Source organism: Patagioenas fasciata, chromosome 7 (assembly GCF_037038585.1).
Source record: "Patagioenas fasciata isolate bPatFas1 chromosome 7, bPatFas1.hap1, whole genome shotgun sequence".
NCBI classification, from domain to species: Eukaryota; Metazoa; Chordata; class Aves; order Columbiformes; family Columbidae; genus Patagioenas; species Patagioenas fasciata.
Window position 1 is genome coordinate 14,856,270 of NC_092526.1, and position 22,883 is coordinate 14,879,152.

At 38.0% G+C, this 22,883-nt stretch overlaps 1 protein-coding gene across 4 annotated transcripts in view; it reads left to right on the forward strand.

Moving 5' to 3' along the window:
• CNTNAP5 (contactin associated protein family member 5) overlaps window positions 1-22,883 on the forward strand; it is a 272,016-nt gene that overhangs the window by 205,443 nt on the left and 43,690 nt on the right. For 3 of the 4 annotated variants that reach the window (XM_065840744.2, XM_065840745.2, XM_071810878.1), the window contains 3 exons: window positions 13,398-13,554; window positions 22,159-22,286; window positions 22,466-22,636. In XM_065840744.2, coding sequence (XP_065696816.1) covers window positions 13,398-13,554; window positions 22,159-22,286; window positions 22,466-22,636 — 456 coding nt within the window. The remainder of the gene's footprint in view (window positions 1-13,397; window positions 13,555-22,158; window positions 22,287-22,465; window positions 22,637-22,883) is intronic. The other variant, XM_071810877.1, reaches the window with a different exon arrangement.

Sequence of the window (22,883 nt, forward strand, 5' to 3'; positions counted from 1 at the left end):
TGGGAGGACTCGATAAAGACTAATTTGAGCCTGAGAGACTTCGTAGCTGATGTACTTATTTGCATGCATGAATGTGAACAGATGTTTACATAGTAGTGTTAAGTAGGCCAGCTGTTTTGGAGTCATTTATGTATTTTATTTAAAAGTAAAGCTGTATGGTTAAAACCTTTACTCACAATGTGGAAGAAAAAAGAAAGCCAAATTCAGATAAATAAATTTATTTCTGTATTAGGGGTTTGCTTCCTTTATGCACATCAGTCTTCTGTATCTCTGAAATTACAGGTTCATACTGCTGCATCTTACCTGAATCTCTGGGCATCTGCCCCTGATCTTGACCAGCTGCGTGTGAGTGGAAAAAAAATACACAGCACAGCATCAACATTGCCAAATGTCATTTGTCTGAGAGTGAGGGAACGAAAAAAAAACAATACTGAGATGAGGGAAGGGGGAGAAAGTCGTCACTTCTCTTTACAAGAGGTTGCATGTTGCTGATTGTTTCTGCAATCTGTTCTGAAATGACGCATACATCAGGGTAATGTTTGCTGTATTTGTTGTATTTGTACTGATCTTCAGATGGGAGAAAAGCATAATCCTTAGGAGTTTATTGAAACCGTAAATGTGTAACTAATATTTATTAATTCTGTAACATAAATCTGAGTAGAAAAGCTTATATTACAAAGGTGTACATGTGCATGCAGGCATATGTACAGACAGAAGAAACTGGAGGGAGGGGCTCTCGTATATTTGTAAAGTAGTTTGTCCCTCAGGGATTCCTATTTTTTTCCATCTGGGACTGATGTTAAAATAAGCATCTTGGGTCTGATTTTGTCCATGACTTTATTTCCTCTGAACCCTGTCCCCCTGGGGCTCCATGTTATGAAAAGACAGCACGCAAAAGATATAGATAGTCAAATAGAAGTATTTGAGCCCAGTTATTTTTTGCGTAGCTGTTGGAGAACTCTGAAGGTATATATTAATCTATACCTTGACAAAACCTTACACCAGTCTTAGACTTCCCTGACTCAGTTGTATTGTTTCCACCCAAGCACCGCTACATGACGAAGATGCTTACATCTCTCCAAACCAGTAGCAGACAGGATTTGTAGTAGGTTATACTTGTCTTGAGGAAGTTACATTCAGTTATGGAGCCTTACTGTTGGAAGGAAAGATGATTATGTGTGTGATCATCTTCTAGGATTTTGATTCACAGCGTTGATACAGCCTTCAAGACAGGTTTATATTTCATCAGCTGTGATGAAAGACCTATGGTAGAAAGTTACATTATGTGTAAAGATCTTGATTCTTTCTTCAAGAAGCTTGTGGGCTGACTGAATGGCTTCTATGATGGGTCTTCCTCTCACCATTAAATACAGAAGGCACGTAGATGTTGCCATCTCAGTTAAGTGCTGAAAATTAGATGAAATTAACACAAGATTAATTACTGTGAAAATAAGGACTGTGGCCTTGTTGACTGTATATTCCATGGGAAGAAAGAAAATGAAAAATAATAAGTGATATGCTCATTGCAGCTTATGTGATCCTGATGAGTGATGTAACAGCTGGAGTTCTCTCAAGAATCAAGAGCTGTGCTCCACTGCTGCCGAGAAATCAATGAATGAGGCCAGGTTGTCTTCTACTGGCCCAGAGCCACTGAGGTGCCCAGCCCCATTCTGGGGGCGTAGGGGGCTATGGAGATGTATGTGTTTGTTGTGATGGGAGAATGAGTCTGTGTCTCCATGCAGTTCTGTTCAGCATTTGGAAAAAGATGAAGGACTCATAGTTTCTCAAGGTTGCATGGTTGTCATTCTTCTGCAGCCTCTGTGCGTTCCAGTATTCGCTGCAGTGGTAAAGCTATGGCTGAGTTCTTCCTTCTGCTCCAGGAGCAGAAAACTGTCTTTTGAGCTGAATAATAGTCTCTGTTAGTGACAGCAGAGCTAAGGAGCATAGCTGAGCAGTTCATATTCTGTCCAGTACAGTCTGTGCATGAATGTATATACACACCCATGTATATGTCCTCCTGTTTGTTACAGTTGTATAGAGAGATATGCAGGAACCTGAGACCAATTAAATAGCAAAAACTGAATAGAAGATCCATTTGAAAGATGTAAACTCATTTCTAACAGGGTGAGGAAAAAAGAGCTACAAATTGATTAAGCCGTTCCACAGAGAAGACAGATTGTTGTCATCCTGACCTTTAAAGCTGGTCAGAATATATCAATAGGAGCATCTTCTGAGTACAATATTCTATGATTTTTTTTCATTTATATTTTCTTGTTTTTCTCCTTACACATTGGCTTGGAGCCAGTTCATTTCATGGTCTTGCTTATACATATGTTCTGCTACAGCTGCATTTTTCCAAAGTGCCCAATTTCGCAGCACTCCAGCCTTCCTTAGGATGACAAATGATGTCCCTGCTGCTCTGACCAACAGAACTGTAATTGCAGCCTGAGACGGGGCCAGCTGAACCAAGGCTGTGCTGCAGGTTGGGTATATCCTTAAGTTGAAACTTGACTGCATTTGTTTATTGTGGTGAAATTTCTGATTCCACCACTTAGGGCATTAACTGCTGACATTAATTGTAACGTTGAGGAAAGCAGAATTGCTCACCAGTTGAAAGCCATGTCAAATCAGCAGTTATTTATTTACCATTGCTCTGTAATGTGTAGTAACACATTGGACTATAAAGAAGTTTAATGTCTTGCTATATTGCTCGTAGCCTTTCAGAGATACTGGGATGCATTTCAGTGAGTGTTTGCTTGGGTTTTTTTTTTGTTTGTTTGTGGGTTTGTTGCTTGGGTTTCTGTTTATTTTATAAAGAACTTTAAACTAGACTTTGTCCAGTGTTGTGCTGCCTATCCAGACAAGGGCTGTTATGATCACAGTGAGTACAACTGAGTGTTGTCTTTTGCCAACTAACATGTTTTGGGAGCAAAAACTAAACCCTGTGCGATTTAAATTCAGTAGGGATGTGATAGAAGAGTAGGAGGGGAAGCTAAGAGCATGGTTTTTACAGTGCTTGTTGAAGCTGACGTTTTGGCTAACAATTACTGTAAGACTCAGCAATGTGCCTGGATTATTCTCTAAACTCTTTTCTGGGTGTAGGTTTCATCTTTTGGTTATTTACAGTGCTTGTCTTTTAGAAGACAGTAAGTATATTGCATGTTCTACACAGGGACTCCTTCAGCTGTTTAGCATAGATTTAAATATACTGCTTTTTTTGCTTAAAAAAAAAAAAAAACACAAAAACTAACCAACCAAACAAACAAATAAAAAACCCCAAACAAAAAAAAAACACAAACAAACAAACAAAAAAACCCCCAACAACAAATAACCCAACCTCTGACTTTTTATTTAAAGCTGAATGGAGGGAATTACACTGGATTTCCCTCTTACTGAAGATGCTCATCTGCCCAGTTAATTTTACAGGGAACTTGAGATGTTCCCATCTCATTTTCTGAAGGATTCTTTCCAAAACAGAAGCACCATCCCAATAATTTTCAGTTTTAAAAAAAAGTCCTCATTTATTTAAATAGGGATTGCAGCTTCAAAGTCATTAATAATATGTTATTACCTCTTCTGATTTATGTTCTATTAAGACTGTTTTTCTATTTTTCTTCAAGTTCAGAAACTCAGCATGTTAACTGATTATATTTTATGATTTCTTTAAGATCTATCTAAACCATGGAATTCAGTAGTTATTATCATCCACTTACAGGAACCCGTTAGTGGTTACACTTCAAAAAGGCACTCTGTGGAAATGACATTGTCCCAATTGCTTTCTGATCAGATTCACTCCAACTAAATAGATGTTATTCCCTGTAAACCATGCTGTATTAACCTGGAAGCTGAAAGACCAGGTGTGTTCTCATTGCTTTATGAATCAATATTACTAATACAGATTGTATGTAGCCAAATCTAGATTTTATTCTTCCTAGAAGCTGCCATGACAACTACAATGGGAACAAAATTAATCGATCTTTTGTGGATGGTTGTCAAATCAGAAGACAGTCCATTTCAGTCAGTAGTGACTGTATTGGTGCCGTGTGATCAGGAGGGGAAAAGTAATAATAAGGATACTTTTCTCATTATTAATGCTGGTAGTTAAAACTGCATATACAGGAAACAGTTCTGTTGAGTAAGGTAATTCCATTTTTACTCAGACACTTTTCAAAATGAAGTGGGGGGAGAAGAACCATTATTAGCATATGTAGTTTCTCCCAAAGGACGAAGCAAAGATTGCTTTCCACAGCATGTTTTTCTGTGACTTATCCAGTCTCCTATTAAAAGTCAAAAATATCCCCATTTTATTTTCTTTTTCTAGCCTATCAAATTGCATTTTGCTGTGAGCATGTTCCAGCACACCTTCTATGGGTTCCTGCAAGCACTGGACTAAACCTTGTATTATTTTCACTCACCTTTACTCCAATTGACTGGTACATAAACTTGAGCAACCTGCTCTCAATTATGCGCTGGCTTCCATTAGACCAGGCTGTAGACCTGAATTTTGTGGACTTTCTTGATGAAGGGCTCAGGCTGGTGTGTAGCTGCAAGCGCATGAGGCTGCGAGTTGTGCAGAATTGGAGGCTTTGCAGTACGGCTCCGCAGTTGCACCATATTGAGTGCATGGGTTGCAAAGTGATGCAGGTCAGCTCCCTCTGTTTCTCTTCATCCATGCCCTATCCCAAGAACTTGTGGTCTCACTATGGATCTTCCAAGAATAAATGAGTCAAATATATAATTAATTTTCCTTTTTCACCCCCTTTAGAAACAGATCTTTCAGACCTTTATTTCAGTCACTGCACCGTTGCAGATGGTGCTTTAACCTCTCACAGTGACAACCACAATGGTTGTGTATGGAATTCTTACAACCCAAATCTGTTTCAGAACAGCTTGAAGCATGGGGCTGGCTGGACTAGAAGGTCTTAAAAGGTCCCTTCCAGCCTTGACCATTCTGTCTTCCCGTGAACACTCCGATGCTCAGTGAGTGCAATTCAGCACAGCCAACCTGATTTCACTGGAACAAGACGCATTTATACCAGTTGCTAGATCTGGCCTTTTTTGTCCCTCGAAAATAGTAGTGAATGAATGAGCTGCAAAGTGTCTCTTCCTGGCAGTCTTTCCTGGGACAGTTGCTCATAATGTTGCCTCATTTCAACATTTTCATGAATAATGGTTGCATACTAAGTTTTCTCATGGTGAAATGATTGAGGTTTGGTTTGATGCACCATTCACAATTTTTGATGCTTCAACTGTTCTACTCTGTCCTCTGCAATGTTATTTTTAGGTTCTGAAATTACTTTCCTCTGTGAAAACTCAAATAGCATTTAAGAATAAAACCCACTGTGATAAACTACTTATCTCACTTTACAGTAGTTTATAAGGTGCATTAGTTCAGGAGTCTCTTTTACCCTGTAGCTCTTTCACATCCATTTTAAAATAGAAAGAAAGGTTTGAGGAACCACATGTGATCTGTCTAAACTTACAAACTCATCTCTTCTATGCCTTCCCCATTCCATGTAGTATATGGTGACCTAAAACCAGACCACCTCAACCTGTGAGCTCTTAAGACAACGTGGGTAAGACTTCAGTAGCATGTTGAGGGACTGGGATGTGTTACTAGCTGCATACAGGTTAGTTATGAATGTCAGTCCTGTTGTCTTCCTCAAGCCCCAAGGAACCACTGAAGAGCGTTGACCTGTGGCAGATACAGAGATCCTCAAGTCTTAAACACATATGATACTTCAGTGCCCCATGGTGTTTTCACAAGTACTGGAATGACATGATATGGTTTATCTTCTGTTTATTAACCCATTAATTGCTACTACTTACGCTCGCTAACTATTTGTATATTTATGCCAAGTAGCTGATAAAGAACAAAAGACCATTGTCCTGGGCAATGGGTGAAATAGTACTGGTGAAAAAGGATAAGAATGACGCATAGGAACTGAAAGAGCAGTGTGAGAGCAATAAATGATGGTATCCTTTTATTGCCATTATTCTTACTAGCTACGCCTATGACATAGGAAAAAAGGTCCAGACATCTGCTGAGTGAGACCGGCTCCTCTGGCACAGGCACGGTGATGCTGGAGCCCACTGTGGATTATCCCTGGTAGTTGTTCGCTAGCAATTGAACGCAGGACACTTATGGGTTTCTGGTCCTAGCACAGAGTAAGGATGTGGCAGGACATGCATCAATGTCATAGGCCTATCTGTTAAAACAATGCAGGGCTTGTTTATCTGAATTTACCTGGAGGAACAGTAAAAATGGGAAAGGAAAAGGGGAATGATGAAAAGGAAAAGGAGTTGAAAGCAAGAAAGACAGGTTTGAAGAGAGGCTGAGCTGGAATGCAGGAGATAAAGAAAATAAGCTTTTTGTTTATTTGTTTCAAAGGGTAGAATATCTAGTCTATCTACAGCGAAACTCTTGAGGATTCAAAGCTGTTATTTTTTCTGTTTTATCATTTGTCCCTAAAAGCTGTAATCTGCTCTGCATTTTTGTTTTTTGCTTGGGTGGTTGTTGCTTTTTCTTCCTAACCTGCATGGCTTCAGCTGTTCCCATAGTTTCTGTTATTGGCTGAATTCCCACTTGCATCTTTCAGGAAACTTGTCACTTGGCCAGAAATTTATTGAGAAAACAACCCAGCCTGAGCTGGCAGAGGAGAATGCAAGTACTCATAATATTTTCATCCTTCTTTGGCCTTCAGCAGAGACATTCACAAGGCATAAAATTTTAGTTTTGGATGTAGATTAATTCTTCCTCAGCATATAAAAGTGTTTGGGTCTGAAATCCTTACACCCATCTTTAAATCTGTCTATCAAAGGATTGGTAAGGATTTTGCTTTTACTGAAGTACTCTTAGTGTGTGATGGCACAACTCTGTCATTACATCTCAGCAGTTCTGCTCATTAGCCTTCTGTTGAATCTATAAGCAGCAAAGGTCTGTGTTTATTTACCTTCTTTCTGGCCATTCTCCTCTGTGAGAATATCTTAACTCCAGGAAGCACAGAGAACACCATGATAACAGCTGCTCCAGAGGGACATGCAGTTTCTTTGCTTAAGAGAAAAAGATGTAGACAAAAGCTGCTGCATGTTTTTTTCTTCTTTTTTAAGCATTTACTTCAGCCTGTGACTCTGTGTGAAAGCAGTGCACATTGACAGTAAAGCTGAATAACAAGAAAGAAAACGTCAAAGTACTGCCTTTCTTTCCCCTTTTCCTAACCACACATAAAAAAAAAAAAAAAAAAAAAAAAAAATGAGGGGACAGACTTTGTGACTAAGTAACATTGGCCCAGGAAGTAAGTCCACTGGCTTTAGCAGGACTACTTCACTTTTGGATAGCTGGTCTGAGTAAGAGTTACAGGATCTGACCAGAAATTAAAAGCAAATTCATTATGAATGTTACTATAACTGGCCAGCACCATTGCTACTCAGTCCAGAATGGCATCTGTCTTGCTGTGGTGATTGATTAGCCATAATTTCCAAAGCAGTTGTGTTTGTCATCTATGAAAAATAGGGTAGTGGTATGTGCGTTACAGTTTTAAGAAATGAATAGGACAATAAGAATGAATTGCAGAATTGCGTGGGGAAGGTTTTGAGTAAAAGGGAGGAAGTGTTAGATGGTCGTTATGGCTGTACTGAAAAGAGAAGAGCCAGACATAAACGGGGTGTGTGTCCACATGGAAGCAGAGTAGCATGGTACAAAAAAGCTCACTTGGTGAATAATGCACACAGGAATCACGTCATTGGGTATTCTCCTTTTTTTTTTTTCATGGTCCATATTTTGTATATTCCTTTTTTTTCCCCAGGTAACCGGATCTTGAGTTAAAAACAGGGTTTTGTTTGCGAAGTGCAGAGATCCTTCCATATCGAAGGGCAGTTGTTGCTTCCCTGTGTCTGGGCCAGAGCCTCGAGACACCCTCACTGTGGCTGTAAAGCAAAGAGCAACTTTTTTCACTGTTTAATCTCAGCATCCACTTCAAATAACGGGTGACACATGCTGGTTAATGCAGCATAGCCTGGGTTTACCCCACTTTGTGTTATTAGTGTATTCTCCCACAGGTGTGAGCTGTCATTCAAACCAATACAGATTCCTAGTCATTAATACCATTAACCTTTTCACTGAACAAAAACCTCTAAAAATATATTACTTCTGTCTTATCCACTAAATATGGAATATTTCTTCAATTTGTCCATATTTTTGTCTAGAATTATTATAAACATTTTTTCACTGATTTATCAAAAGTGTGTTTTTTCCTGTTGAAAATGCCAAAGGGGAAAAATTTGTTTTTACTTCAATTTAATGTTTAGAATTTTGATGAAAAAGGCTAGAAAAATGTTGCAATGGAGAAATTAAAGCTTGGGAAAACAAAACTTTGGTAACTCTTACAAAAAATACTGAGACTCAGTTTTCCCTCGTTCTCACTCTCTTATCCCTCTCTCAGTTTTTTTAAGAGATGTTTAAAAATGGGTTAGCAGCTGAGAACATAATTTGTACTCTGGATTAGCCTCTGGATTCAGTTATTCAGGTTGAAATTGCCTCATATGCTTGTGTGTGTGCATATATACATGTACATATTAAAAAGTCTGCTAACTTCTTGTTTCCCATAATGTTCAGTGTATCAGGTGAGCCATTTGCAGGATTTGATATTGTTGAACCAGTTAGTGCAAACAGATATTTAATTTTTTGAGGAAATAATTGCCTTTGATTGTTCGATGCCATTTTACAATCAATCATATATCTTGATATGTGAATCTTTCCTTTTATGAGAAAACAGCATAGATGTTAATTAATCTACATGTTCATCAGTGAGACATATAAGATTAATAAATTCAGTTCTGCTTAACTCAGTTTGATTCTGGAGGAAAAACTGAACATAAAGACTGCCACGAGAATGTTATTACAATGCAATATGGCTTTAGAGTTTCAACAGATAGATACAAATAAATTGACTTGCAGTGGTGGTGGAAAACACCTTTAACTGACCTGTTAGAGTAACCCAAAAGCTTTATCTGCGCTAGGGCTTTGTAGTTACTGAGTCAGACTTTAGGTTTATACAGCACAGGAGTTTAGCAGGGCAATTATATTTCAATCATTAGACTTTTGTTTGTTGCAATAACAAGCACCAACTGGGATATGATGTGAACATATCTTGAAAAATATTTTAAATATAATACTATTAAAAATGCATGGCTTTAACTCATGTTGTACAAACATAAAAGCCAATGATTAGACTCTCTGCCTGTGTAAAGGTAAACTGAGTCCACAGAAGTTGCTTGGGATTTATACACATAGTAATTAAGTCCTAAATGCTGTTGCAATAGGCTGTTTCTCCCCCTCCTTCAGCTTCTGAGTGCCTATACAGATAATATTTGAAAAACTTCTCGGCTATTTAAAATGTGAACAAGCCTAAAACCTTTAAAAATAACTTGCATGGCTAGCAATGTCAGTGCCCTCTAATACAGAAAATGAGAGAACTGTCATTACAAGGGAGATTTAAGAGGACTGACATGTTCCTGTAAGCTGGTAGAGGGACACTGAATATGCATTCAGCCATTCTTGTCACTAGAAGAGCCAGATACGCATTGCAGGTGAATTTGATCTCAAGCTGCATCTCCTTCGAAGGATCATTGGAAACAACCTCCGTGTGTCTGCTATTCTTTCCTCAGCCCTCATCCTCTGTGCCTGTGAACTGTACCATCCATGCCAGCCCTGCCTCTGCCGAAACAGATTTCACACAGAGAGCTCACAAGGAACAGTTTAGTGCACTGATAGAGCAGGTGCTGGAGACTGGCTAAAGAACTGAGGTCTGAAAGGAGCTTACTCTCTGTGCCTTGCTGGAGAGAGGAAAAACTGAGTTCTTGTCTGTGTGTTTCTGTATTGTATGTGCCAGTGTTTCCAGGGTCCTACGTGGCTATTCGGACACACACAGAGCAGCTGTTGAATAGACCAATAGAACACAAAGGACCAGCCTATGGATACAGGTAGAGGGAAACATCAAGATCAACTGAAGATGAGGCCCCTTATTCTTTCCTTTCAGAAGACGTGTGCCAACTCCTCTTGCTGCAGCCTGTACCTGGCAGTGTGAATAAGTAGTAGGACTTGCTTAGATAAAAAATAGTATGTGCATGCCCAGTTCTTTTATTCAATACCATACTGAATTATGGTAAAAACATTGATTTAAATATCACAACAGTGATTTAAATATCTGGCTTCCAGACAGCATCATCATAGAAAGGGTTATTATCCTCTGCAGGAAAGAAAAAAAATGTGCCTTTTTTTGAGGATTTTATTATCAAAATTAGAAACTTCCAAAGGCAACTTAAGCAATACAGGAAGAAATCACTTGAAAGAAACTGGTCTCCATTCTTTTACTGGTGAATTCAGTCACTTGGGGCTTGTTTACTTTGCTTGGTTTGAGATTTTTTTCACACATATTCTCCTTCAGAACCATCATATGGAGTTCAAAGGCAACCTTAATAAATTGATTATAGTGGATTTTTATTCAGTTATAAATGGACAAAAATGCATGGAAAACAGTACTTTCACTTGTCCAATAGGCTTTTGACTACCTTTTCTCTGACTAAATAATGTGTTACTATGTACAACCTAAGCACAAAATGAAGAATTAGTAGCACTTCTTATCAAATGGACTTGTTAGCTTAGCATTCTTAAAGTGGAATTCTACTGACCTAAGAAACCATTAGTTTATGGGACCATGTAAACTCGTTGATTAATGTCATTGACTTAGTCCATGACTTTACTGCAGAAAGAAAATTAATTCATTTTGATGTGATGGAGACTTTGATAATTCTTTAACAAAATGATAATTCCATGATTACAGAGATGAAGATATTGCAACAAACCTACAGACTTAGAAGAAAGAATTTTAACAACTGTTGGCCAAACTCAGTCTCAGTGCAAGGCATCTCCCAGCTCCGCTAAGATATAATCATGTAAACATTCTGGAAAGAACTCGGGAATAGATTGATTGGTATCACTAGTGAAATATCGCTTTACTTCAGCATTACAAGTATATGATCTACAATATATGCTTCAGTAATTCCTAAATACTTCAGATGTTGCTGAAGTACCTTAGATTTAAGAGTTTTGCTGAATAGCTCTGTGATTTCTCATGTGTTAAAAATTAAGGCCACGGAAAAGAGTTTTGAAGAAGCAGGGCATATTTTTCCTTAATGCTACAATTGATTTCTAAGGGACTAGTTAGGGAGAAAAATTTACTCATCTTGAGTAAAGGGTGATAGACCTCTACCTACTAACTAGAATTTTTGAAAAGACACTTTTTTTATAGTTTATTCCCTTGATGATCTAAGATTGTTCCTTATAACGTTGAATGCTCTATTGTTTAGCACTATTTTTAATTTAGTTGTAAATGACCCAAACTGTGATGCAACTATCACTTCCCCAGTCTACATCATAAATATGAATGTGTATGTCTTTGCTTGGTGTTGTTCGATAAAGCAAATAACAACAGATCTGAAAAATACATCAGAAAACTACTAATTCTTAATTCCTGTGAGTGATTATTTCACTGTTATTTTTAAGTATATAATTATTTCTGATAAAAGAATCTGACACAGGTTGAATTTGATTAACGAGTACCGTTATTTGCTGATGGTCTGAAGGATTTATCTTTATCTAAATATTTTTTTTCCAGAATGGGCACTTTTAAAATTAGATTAAGCACTTCTGTATAGTATCTATCTCAACTCCTAGACAAATTACCCTTTTATTCTATTAACATTGCTATTCCAAGTTTACCAAACAATTTCCCAATAATATCTTATAAACCTGTTTCACTGACTGCAGCAATCAACTTCTGCAAGAAAATCAGCTAGAAAGAAAACATAAATGTGTTGACAATAATATGAGACCTAATATGAGCGTGCACATTTTTTTAAGATGAATCATTAGATGTTCTTGAATTGTGTTTTTCTAATGAACACTACTGGGTATTGGTCAAACTCGTCATGTCTTAATTGTTGGTATCACGAGAATGGAGTTAATTTTCCTATTTTTATTTTCCTTTCTGCATGAATTTACAGTTCAGCAGTCTAAACTTAGAAGGAAAACAAATATGAATTAATTTTGTGAAGTGATTCTAAAACTCATTTTAATTAGTCCCTTACACTCTACTGTTAACCTTGATTGCATTTCATATTTTAGATTTTCTCACTTTGTATAATGAGGAATATTCCCTACAAATAATGTTAGTAAAGCTGAAGAATAAATTGATGCATTTTTCTACATTAGCAGTTCAGTTTATTTTTCCAAGCTCCTTTGATCACAAAGTCTCAATATGTCAATTTTGCTAAATTTTATCATCTACCTGTATGTGTAACTGATTACATTTCTTGATTTAAGGATTAAGAAGCCAATGAAAAAGTTATCTGAGCTGGAAGACAAAGTCAGTCTTAGCAAAATGTTAATCCACAGATTTCATTACATGTGAATCTGCTTACTGTATCTGACTATTAATATTTAATGCCTGATGTATAGTGGATTGTGAAATTTAAGCAAAAACTATCTTGGTTTATATAAATACATGGATCTTAGATCTCCGATAGAAAATAACTTCATAGAGACAAATTAATTCCCAAGGAGAGAAATCTTTTTCCCCACTTATCTCCTACCTGAATCCTTAATCCTAGCATGTTTTAATATGCTATGGAACTTTGCATTTGCAAATTCCACTCTTGGCGAGCACACTAAAATCCCTAGTCTTGCTCCCATGGAAACTGTACAAATTTTGGATTTAGTTTTGAGAGGAACTGTATTAAGCCCATAGTAATAGGTCAGTTTGTGTGTCAGTTCTGAAGATTTTTGCTCTTTACATATTAGTCTTAAGGTAAAAAATCCTGATCTAAGAGCTGGAGTCTCCTTCGTAACAAGTAAGCTCTGCAAGACATCCTGGGCCAATACTGGGTGGCTCAAGACAGCTGTGCAGCATGAGTTGTGGCAGGAGAATTGTCTTCAGACTCCTTCAGTGATCAGGCCTCCCCTCTAGCATCAAAGTCACTGGACACAACTGTTGCAGACAGTGGTGTAGGGTTTACAAGTCAAAAGTCTTTACAGCTGAAAAGCACCAAGGTTGGGTGATTGGCACATGAGCCCTATGGGGCAAACACCTGCCCCTCAAACCAAATGGGATTACCAAACAGCTGTTGTTTTCTCAGCATGTGTTCCATAAAACAGAACTTGGGCAAAGTTTATGGTTTGTTACTTCATCTGTAGTTTGCACCTTTTCTTTCAGTATTGTTTAACATGTCCACCTCCATTCTCTTTTTCATTCTCAGGAGAATCCAATTTGCTTATCAAGTTCTCTTTCTCTCTTTTTCTCTTCTCTTTTTTTTTTTCCCTATCTTTCCCTTTCATCCAGATGGAATGCCATTTGCTTGGTGGGTTGGCCGTGCCAATGAAAAGCATCTTTACTGGGGAGGATCTCTTCCGGGCATTCAACAGTGTGCATGTGGACTGGAAGAAAGTTGTCTGGATATGAGATATTTTTGCAACTGTGACGCAGATAGAGAAGAATGGTAATAATTTTAACATGTGTATAGTAGTGTCTGTGTGAGAGCTGGGGATAGGAAGTAGGGCAAGAAGGTTTGCATCTTTTCCCAATTCACAGCTCAGGAAGCTTGAATAGCTTGAGTATGATCAAATGAAAATTAAAGTCAAAATCGAATTTGGACTTCTGACTTCACCTTAATTTTTTTACTTGAACCAAAGACAAGATATCTGGCTAAAACAGGTTGCTAGTATGGCTTGCCTTCAAAAAGTCTTTGTTATTGAATGCCAAATCCAGTCATTTAATTGTTTAAAAATTTCCATTGATTCAACTGGAGCATTGTATGAATAAATGCTCTAAGAGGTTGGTGCATGGTTGTATATCAGAGCAGAAAATTCAGGCATAGATGGTAAAATTCAGGTGCAGACAGCTAATAAATAACAAGAAATCCGTACTATCAAAAGGATATGTTTTTCTCATGAAACAATATATCTGTGTATGCCTTAACTTTATTTTACCTTGGGTCCAAAGTTTTTTAAAGTCAATGGAAAAGCTTCATTTGGCTTCTGTAGGTTTTGATTCAGTCTCCATAGGAAGTTTTAGACTTACAGCATGAAGCTCAAAGCCTTCTTTGGGTTCAGACCTTTGCTGAACCCTGATGTTGCATGAATTTGTAAAGGCAATTTTCCAATTAGTTCCGTACTTGTTTTGGAGGGGACAAAAGTTCCCGATGAGTGATGTTGAAAGTAAAATTTGAAACACTGTGAAAATACCTGTGAAAATGCTGCTTCACCCTCACTCCCTTCTGGACAACTCACTGATAGAAGCTGCTGCACTTTTTCTAAAAAAATATACATTTCAACCTCGAGTAGTTCAGAAATTACAAATAACGGAAGTAGACAAGAAATGTCTTGCTGGAATAGGCTACTGTGTTTGAAATAGTGTCCAAATTATCCCTGTGAAACCTTCACTTAGAATGAGTAGTAAGGAACTGTAAATGTAGTAAAAAAGTACTGTAAAAAAGTAGTTCAGAAATTACTTGCCATTGTAAGTGTTGAGCTTTTTTTGGTTTCTTGATGTGTGGCATTTGCAAGAGAGCTTCACTTCCAGACAATATGATTGTTCGCTTGGACCCTTTATATCCCTGGGGTCACTATTCACTTTCAAAAATCATAGCCGTAAGGGGATTTCTTTGGGAAGATCTTTATGTAAATGTTGGTTTATGAATGTGATTTGTATAGAAGGGCCTGGCTGTGCATGTTGATTTATCTTTAATGTTTTGTTATCAGCACTTTGGTGAGGTTTGCACATGAGCATGAAAAGCACCTGTTTTTACAGGTGCTTGGCTCTGTCCATAATCCATATTTCACTTTTCAGTTAGCTGCTACTCAAGCAGAGCAGCTGTGTTAGGCTGGCAGATCATTGGGGTTGTAGACTGAGACTGCAGGACAGGGCACCACTAAATTTTAGAAAACCATGCAAGGTGAAAGCTAAATGCAGTTTTATAATGTTTCAACTGAGCCTCTTGAGGAAGTGAGACGTAAGCAAATTATGCGGTGGCTGGTTATCTTCATTTCCCCCCCACATCCAATGATTTCAAACATCTTCAATAGAGAAGAAGAAATCTCAAAAGTATTAGAAATTACACATGCTATGAAAATTTATGCCAGGCTGAGGGGGAAAAGCCAATTAAAACCCACAAGAAGGAAGTTAAGGAGGCTTAGACTTTTATTAGATTTTGGCAAACCCTCATGGGAGAAAGATGTTGGAAATCATGGTTCATTAGCTTGGCAGCTCACACAGCTACTTGTTTCTCCTAATTTCATTATAATAACAGGATATGCATAAAAGTTTCCCCAGCTAGACTGCCTGCATTTTGTTGGTTTGGGGGTTCAGGTGTTTTGTTTTGGTTTTTAATCCATTTGAAATTTGGACTTTGGTAGTATTCTAAATTGCAGGTTGCATTTTTAAAAGCTAAAAAAACCCTGACCTTTACAAAGAGTTTCTAAACATAAGAAATTTCATGCCTCTTGAGGATTACTTTTGTGTTTCTCTGCTAGAACACTATATAATGAGCATTTGAATCTGAAACCTGCTGAGATCTGAACTGTGACTTTAACCTTCTATATATTATAGTGGAAGGAGCAAGACAGTAGCAGATGCATTTATTTGCCTTAGCATGAAATAAAATGGGTGCTGCAGAGTGGAAAACCAGAAAATAATTTTCACTCCTTTTAGATAAATCAGGCTGTTCACTGCAGCTCTGAAGTAGGAACTCAGCAGAATGGTTGGAGTGTCCTTCTGAAGAGGAGACAGGCTTAGGATTTTGCTTTGATTTGGTTTCCCTAGGCTAAGTCTTGGGTGCAAAAGAAGCTACTACTTTCTTAAAGCAGGAAAAAAAAAAGGTAAATGAGAAAATAGACCTGAAAAAAGTCCTGATCCAGGTGTTTGGCAGAAGGTAATATGCACTTCTAGGCATGCTGGCTTTCAAACGATACCTAGGCAGACATCTGAGCCAGCTGCTATCTTTGTGCTCTGACTTGACATGACACCAAGTTAGTCCCCCTGGAGTTATGTTGGCCAGATGAACAGGAGTATAATTGGTTGCATGTTTTATGGGGAAGGCTTTTGTATTTTTCACCTTTTCTTTTTATTACAGCATTTTAGTGAAAAGTATCTTTTTCCATCCAGCTCCTCACCATATTTCCAAACTCTGCAGTATAATGACAGCTAATTCTGTCACTGCAGAATACTCAGAGCATCTTCATGGTATTTGCTGGAGAATGGGAGAAGATCTCTGCTGAGGGATCCAGGGAACAAGTTGTCACCCTGCCCCAACCAAGGGATCTAGAAAGGTGTTAAACGTGACTTGACTGTAGTTTATGAATGCCTCCAAAAGAGAGAGATTCTGGAATGGTAAAAGCTCTTGTTAGTGCGTGGAAGCATCCATAGAAATCCAGCAGCTGCGAGCTGAAGCTAAATCTAGTCCACAAAATGGTTTATTTCTCCCTTTTTTATTTCTTCTCCAACACTGAGAATAGTTAACTGCTGGGATGAGTTGCATACAGATGAAACTGATTTGCCACAACTTCAAGCATTTAACTTCAAAGCGATTATCTTTTGAAAGATATACCCTATTTCAAACAGAATGTGCGTTCTTGATACAGGTTTTATTGGGGAAAGGTGTTAAACTGATTTAAAGAATAAAGCATTTCTGAAATGCAGACAGTTGTGTTATCTTCTGTCCATTCTAGAGATGCTCTGGATCCTTAAATACCTCTCCCAGATTGTCTTTCATCTCAAGCAAAATTCTCTTACTTTGGCAGTGAAAGTCTTGCTGCTCACCAGTCCTTTGGTCTCTCTGTCTGGAATCCATTTTCCACTCCAAATGCAAACATTTGATTGAAGCCAATTATCAAACCAATTTCTTATTGACTGCATTCACCTGGAAATCTTGTGAATTTTGAGAACTTCACAGCTTTTTATTTTATACAGAAAGAACAGCATTACTGGAAGTCATTTTGTACAGGAAGTTCAGGCATCTCAGCAGAGTGTGGTGGACTTTCTTGTTTCTAACTAATATATGATTGACCATCTCTCATTTATATTATCCAGCCTTATTATTCAAATTATAGGAGTAACATCTTCATTTATCTTCCAGAACAGCCTCCTTCCCTGGGGAACTAAGCTGCTTAGTCTTTCCATTTTCAAAATAATATGTGTTCACCTGTTTACCATGTCTTTGGAGTACTGCAAGCAACAAGGAAACCACAGGACATGCAAAGAAAGCAGGAGAGAGTGGGGAAGGGAAGCAGGGTATTACTGTTGTCAGCCCCACTTTAGCCCCAGAGATATATTGAGTATATCCAGCTTTGTTTGAGGAGGAATAAAGCCCCTTGGAAGTGAATGAAGCCCTCCTTGGCCAAGCTATATTTGTAGTACCAGAGCCAGGATGCTAAAACTGGAAGGGCTGAGGAGAGCAGGGCAGAGAAACCCAGCTGCTGACAAGCCCAGATTTGACAGGTTTTGTTTGCTCAGTCACTACCCCACATTGAACCCATTCTCCCAGAAGCAGTGCAGACAACTCCACAGAGTCTGTGAGCTCATAAATAAACCCTGCCAGAGGTGACCTGGCCTGTATAGAACTGTCTTGGATATCTGCCTTTATGACTGCATTTGTCAACAAACTAGCAAAGCTGCCTGCAGACAGCTGGCTGTAGCAGGCCTCTGAGGTGTCAAGAACCAGTTCATTACTATCGTTACCAGACTCATTCTCTGTACCTCTCCTCTAGTTCAGCAAACATAGCCACGGCATCTTGCCTTCAACTATTACAGCTATTAGGTATGTTCCCTTTGTAGTGTTTTTTTTTTTTTTCGTTAATGTGACTTTACATTATTGAACCCAGTAAAGCATTTTTGGATGCAGCTGGTAGGTAAGATTGCAATTAAAATGTTTCCCTTCAGATTATTCACGATATGTCCTGCATGAGGCTCAGAACTCTTTACCATGGAAGCCTGTTTCACTGGCCCATTGCTCATTCAGTTCATTGACATCTGGTGATGATAGTATTCTTTTCCCCAAATATACTATATTCATGAAAATCTGTACTAAATATCTGAGCTACTGAGGCCCAGACCCCATTAGAGTTTTCATTAATGTGCAGGAAGAAAATGTACAAATAGAGGACCACATGAGAAGAAATTATATTTAATGGCACCACTGGTCTACCATTTGTAGAAAAAGTATGGAAATGGTTACCTAGAGATTACCAATTTATGATGACTTACACTGTTAGGATACCATAAAGTAAGATTTTTTTGAGCATGCTTTTATTACTAGTCAGGAAGAAGAACAATAGTTTCATAGTGTTACCATCAAAATAATTATTTGTAATTTACAAGTAAGACTGCCTGTGCTACATCTTAAAGTATTCATTTGCTGCACTGTCACTTTTAGTATTGCTGCTCTTGCAATGAAACTTTTTCCCTATTATTTTCCTTTGCCATTCACCTCCCATACATAGAGCATTTGTTTGATGTATAACGTGCCTCATAGCTTATAGAGCAAGTCCTTTGGGTAGATACAGACACTAACCTTCAGACATGGATGTATAGATAACATCCAACTGTATTTAATATCTTGAACTAAAAATATTTAGATGATTGAATTTAAAGGACATTATTGGATTTGGGTTGGCTTTGCTTGTGGGAAGTACAAATTGACACTACTGTTTATGCAAAGAGCTCAGAGACACATCTGTTTGTTGAGGGTGCTTTCCAACCTCTGAAAAACATTCAGATTTTCATCTGAATTTGTGCCAAATTGAGTGCCATGTCAGGTAAGCAGAAGGTCTACTTCCCAAGTTCATGAATTTATTTGTACCATTTTCTACATGTGCAGGACTCCTTTTGGGGAAATGATAAAACCTGCTTTGATTTCTGGGAAAATAGGACTTAGATTCGTGGCCAAGTAGCATCACCCCCTAGGACACTCCTACAGGCAGGACCCACCTGTAGTTCTCAATACTGAGAAACAGGGTACATGGTATGAAATGCATATTTGGTGGAAGTGGTCAGAGAGTTCTATGTGAAAACCGCTAAGAAAAATAACGTAGTGATTTTGGCTAACCTGAGAAGCAGCTGTGGTTTTATGTGTACTGAGTTGCTAAATTAAAATACATATAAGTAAAAACTAGCTCTGGGAACAAATACAAAAATAATGCACCTAACAGGGTTTTATTTTTGTTTATAAGACAAAATTAATGTATGTGCACATCATAGTGCAGATGCTTTCTATAAGAAAATAGGACTTTTCATTAGAAAACCATACTACATTAAAAGTGATCCCCAAGCCCTCTTATGGCAAAATTCCAAATGTTTTGTCCAAACCCTGGAATATTTGTATTTTATAGTGCCACAGTAGTGCCTGCAGGAAATTATTATACAGATACATGAAGCTCTCTTGCTCTTCTCTGAGGCATAATGCACTATATTTGAGAGGCTGCCAAGGTGTACCACATAAAGAGAAGAGGAATTGTGGTGTTTGGTAAGAAATGGAGTCTGAAATAAGTTCAAATTGAAGAATACCAGGAATTTAAGACACTCAAACTTCAGCTCTCATGAGAGCCTATATAGTGTCTTCAAATCTCTTTTCTGCTTTTATTAACTGAAACATCTTACATGTTGACTTTTCACCAAAAGCTTGATTTCCCACCAGGAAATAGTGATAATAAACTGCAGCAACAAGGATGTTGTTCCCATCATTAACACATTCTCTGAAGGGCAGAATGGTTTTACTGATAGGTTTTATTTCAATGTCTACTTGGATGAGAATATGTATCCTTACACATGTTGTTTGGTTTTGGTTTTGTTTTGTTTTGTTTTTTTCCATGTGTGAGAGAATAAAATGCATTAAATGTGCTGTTTGAGTTTTAATATAAACTTGATTGAGTTTTCAAGACTTTAGCATAAAAGTAAAGATTTTTATTAGTTCTAGAATATTTTTCTTTCTCACAGTTGAGCTATACTACTAGAGTTCCCTGTGATGCTGGCATATAACTAGTAAAAACTCAGAGTCATAAAATTCTATATAAAAGAACTTCATGCAATATAACAGAATATATAATAAGCAATGCAGTTTTCAGAGATGTGAATAGATATCTTTAAAATGTCACAGTTTCTTTTTTTTTTGTAGATATCTTCAGTGGTAGCTGTAGGAAGATACTGATTTTTATTTTAATCCTGATCATAGTTGGTCAAAAGACTGCACTATTTTTTGAATGAAAGTAAATTTGCAGAAAACTCCCTAAATATTTTGTGATTTTTTAAATTTTATTTTTAAAAAAGTAAATGCCAATTTAGTTATTCATGTGTATGTTGCATATTTTATGTCCTCTTTCTGTGCATCTTTCTGACTGCCTTTCATTCATTCCACCTACTGTTCTTTCTCCCACCCACTGAAATACCATATTTAATTAGCTTCCTAAGAAATACTCAAATACTTCAGCTTTTTTAAAATTTTCTCATAATCTATTGAGAGCATGTATACTAACTTTCAAAGATTGATACAATAAGCTATATGAGTAAGCTGCTGAGAGACTTCTGTGAAGAGCTTTGGAGACCATATACTTTTGATTCAAATATGGTATTTTTCCTTCCAAGTCTGAATTGAAGGCATCGCTCCATCTCATGCCTGGGAATTTAATTTTCCTGCTCTTTGTCTGTAATTATCTGCATGTCAGACACCCACTGAAGCAAGAAAAAAATGCTAGGGTCAGAGAGGGTACCTCTCCTTTACCCCTTGGAATTATGAGAAAATTAACTGTGCTGCATACAATTACAAACAATGAAAAATAAATTGTGTGCAGCCTTTATAAAAAAAATCAAAATACCCTTTCTGTTTTTTCTAACATTAATCAGAGTAAAGCACTTAGCCAAGCAAACATCTGAGGTTGTGTGTCAGAGCACATCTGCTGATTATTATTTCTTTGCTGAAGTCCTGTGTCCCTTCCCACAACTGTAACTATAATGAGAGGTACACTTGTGGAAGCTGGTGTTATAAGCAGCATATAGGTAGTCTGGGATCCTGCCTGGGATGTCGGACTGCCTTCTCTATAATCAATTGATAGAGAAATACCTCTAGAGGGCAATTCGGCTCTGGTAAGGTCAGAGTTGGGTGCTTGAGGCACTCAGTTCAGCTCATGAATTACAGTGGGACGAACACTCATCCACATAGCCTGCCAGAGCCAAGCCCACTGCATCAGCTTAGGGACCAGAGGGCTGCCATGAAACACCATGCTGCATTTTGAGGACAACAATTTGTCCAGCACACTTAGAATAAAACCAAATAAATAATCCTTTAGGAATCTTTATTTCTCTTCCTTTCCAGCAGCCATGTGTAAGTTATTCACGGTTGAAGAATATCCCAGCTGATACAAACAAGAGACTGTAGTTCGAGAGTGCAGTAAACACAGCCTTCAGTATTTCAATTGCTGAACCAAAATTTCCGCAGCCACATGATGAAAAGGGCTGATTCAGTGCAAACTCACTCTGCCAGTTCAACCGTCTTCACAGTGTGCCGAGCCAGTTGTGCCCTAGCATCTTGAAGCTGGATCAGGTATTGTCTGGCTACCCAGTGCTAACAGCATTCTAGGTCAGGTATCATGTGTCCTCTTCCTGCTTGGATAAAGCATAAAGCCAGCATAAATGCTGTTGTCTATCTTGACCTAACTTAACAGAAATGCAGACTTGGACTTATACCTGATCCACATCAAACTCATCCTGCTGATGAAACCACTAGAGCCTGGTTTACATTAATGCCCATTGGGGAAGGATGGCAGCAGTCTGTCTTGGCTTCACAATCATTCTGCACAGCTGACACAGAGTTACAGTCCATACCAGTCAGAATCATGTGTCCAAATACAGTGTCTTCAATGGTCAGTATTATGTATGAGCATAGAGCACATCTGCACAAATGTATCTTAAGCAGCATGTACCGGTCACAAGTCTCCTAGGTATTTTTGCAAAAGACCTTTCATCTTTAAGCATCTCTTCAAATATTGCCTTGAATAAGAATGTTGGGGATTTTGTCTGTGGTTAATCTGTCTCTTTCTGTTTGTTTATTATAATCCAGGACAAATGATACTGGCCTTCTTGCTTTCAAAGACCACTTGCCTGTAACTCAGATGGTGATCACTGACACAAACAGATCAAATTCTGAGGCTGCTTGGAAAATCGGCCCTTTGCGTTGCTATGGAGACAGTGAGTACTAGCTCTTCTCAATTTCCATAGGTACAGAATGTTCACTCTTTGTTTTGTGTGGTGTTTGTTTTGTTTTGCTTTTTTAAACTTATTTATCTGATGAAAGGTGGCTTTCCATGTGCAGCTCACAGCTGCTGTCCTGTGCCAATTAACTATAGAGAAGGGGGTTGTGCTTGCAGGGCAGTTCTGGAATGCCGCTTCCTTCAACACAGAGGCCTCCTATCTGCACTTCCCCACCTTCCATGCTGAGGTCAGCGCAGACATCTCCTTCTTCTTCAAAACTACCACCATCTCTGGGGTGTTTTTGGAAAACCTTGGGATTAAAGACTTCATACGAGTTGAAATAAGCTGTAAGTTTCACTGTTAAAGAAATCTTGGTGTATTTACCCAATTTTACAGGTGCAAGGAAGTGGGAAGGATATATTTTCTTCTGCCTTTAGATGGTTGAAGGTGCCTGAAGAGGATAAGATGGAGATAAAAAAGCCCATTAATGTAAACTTGTTTACTTCTCCTGTCAGAGTTTCCTGTATAGCCATGGTCATTACACTTAATCTTGGTTTGGGGAGGTTTATCTTTCTTAAACAAGCCACTGAATTT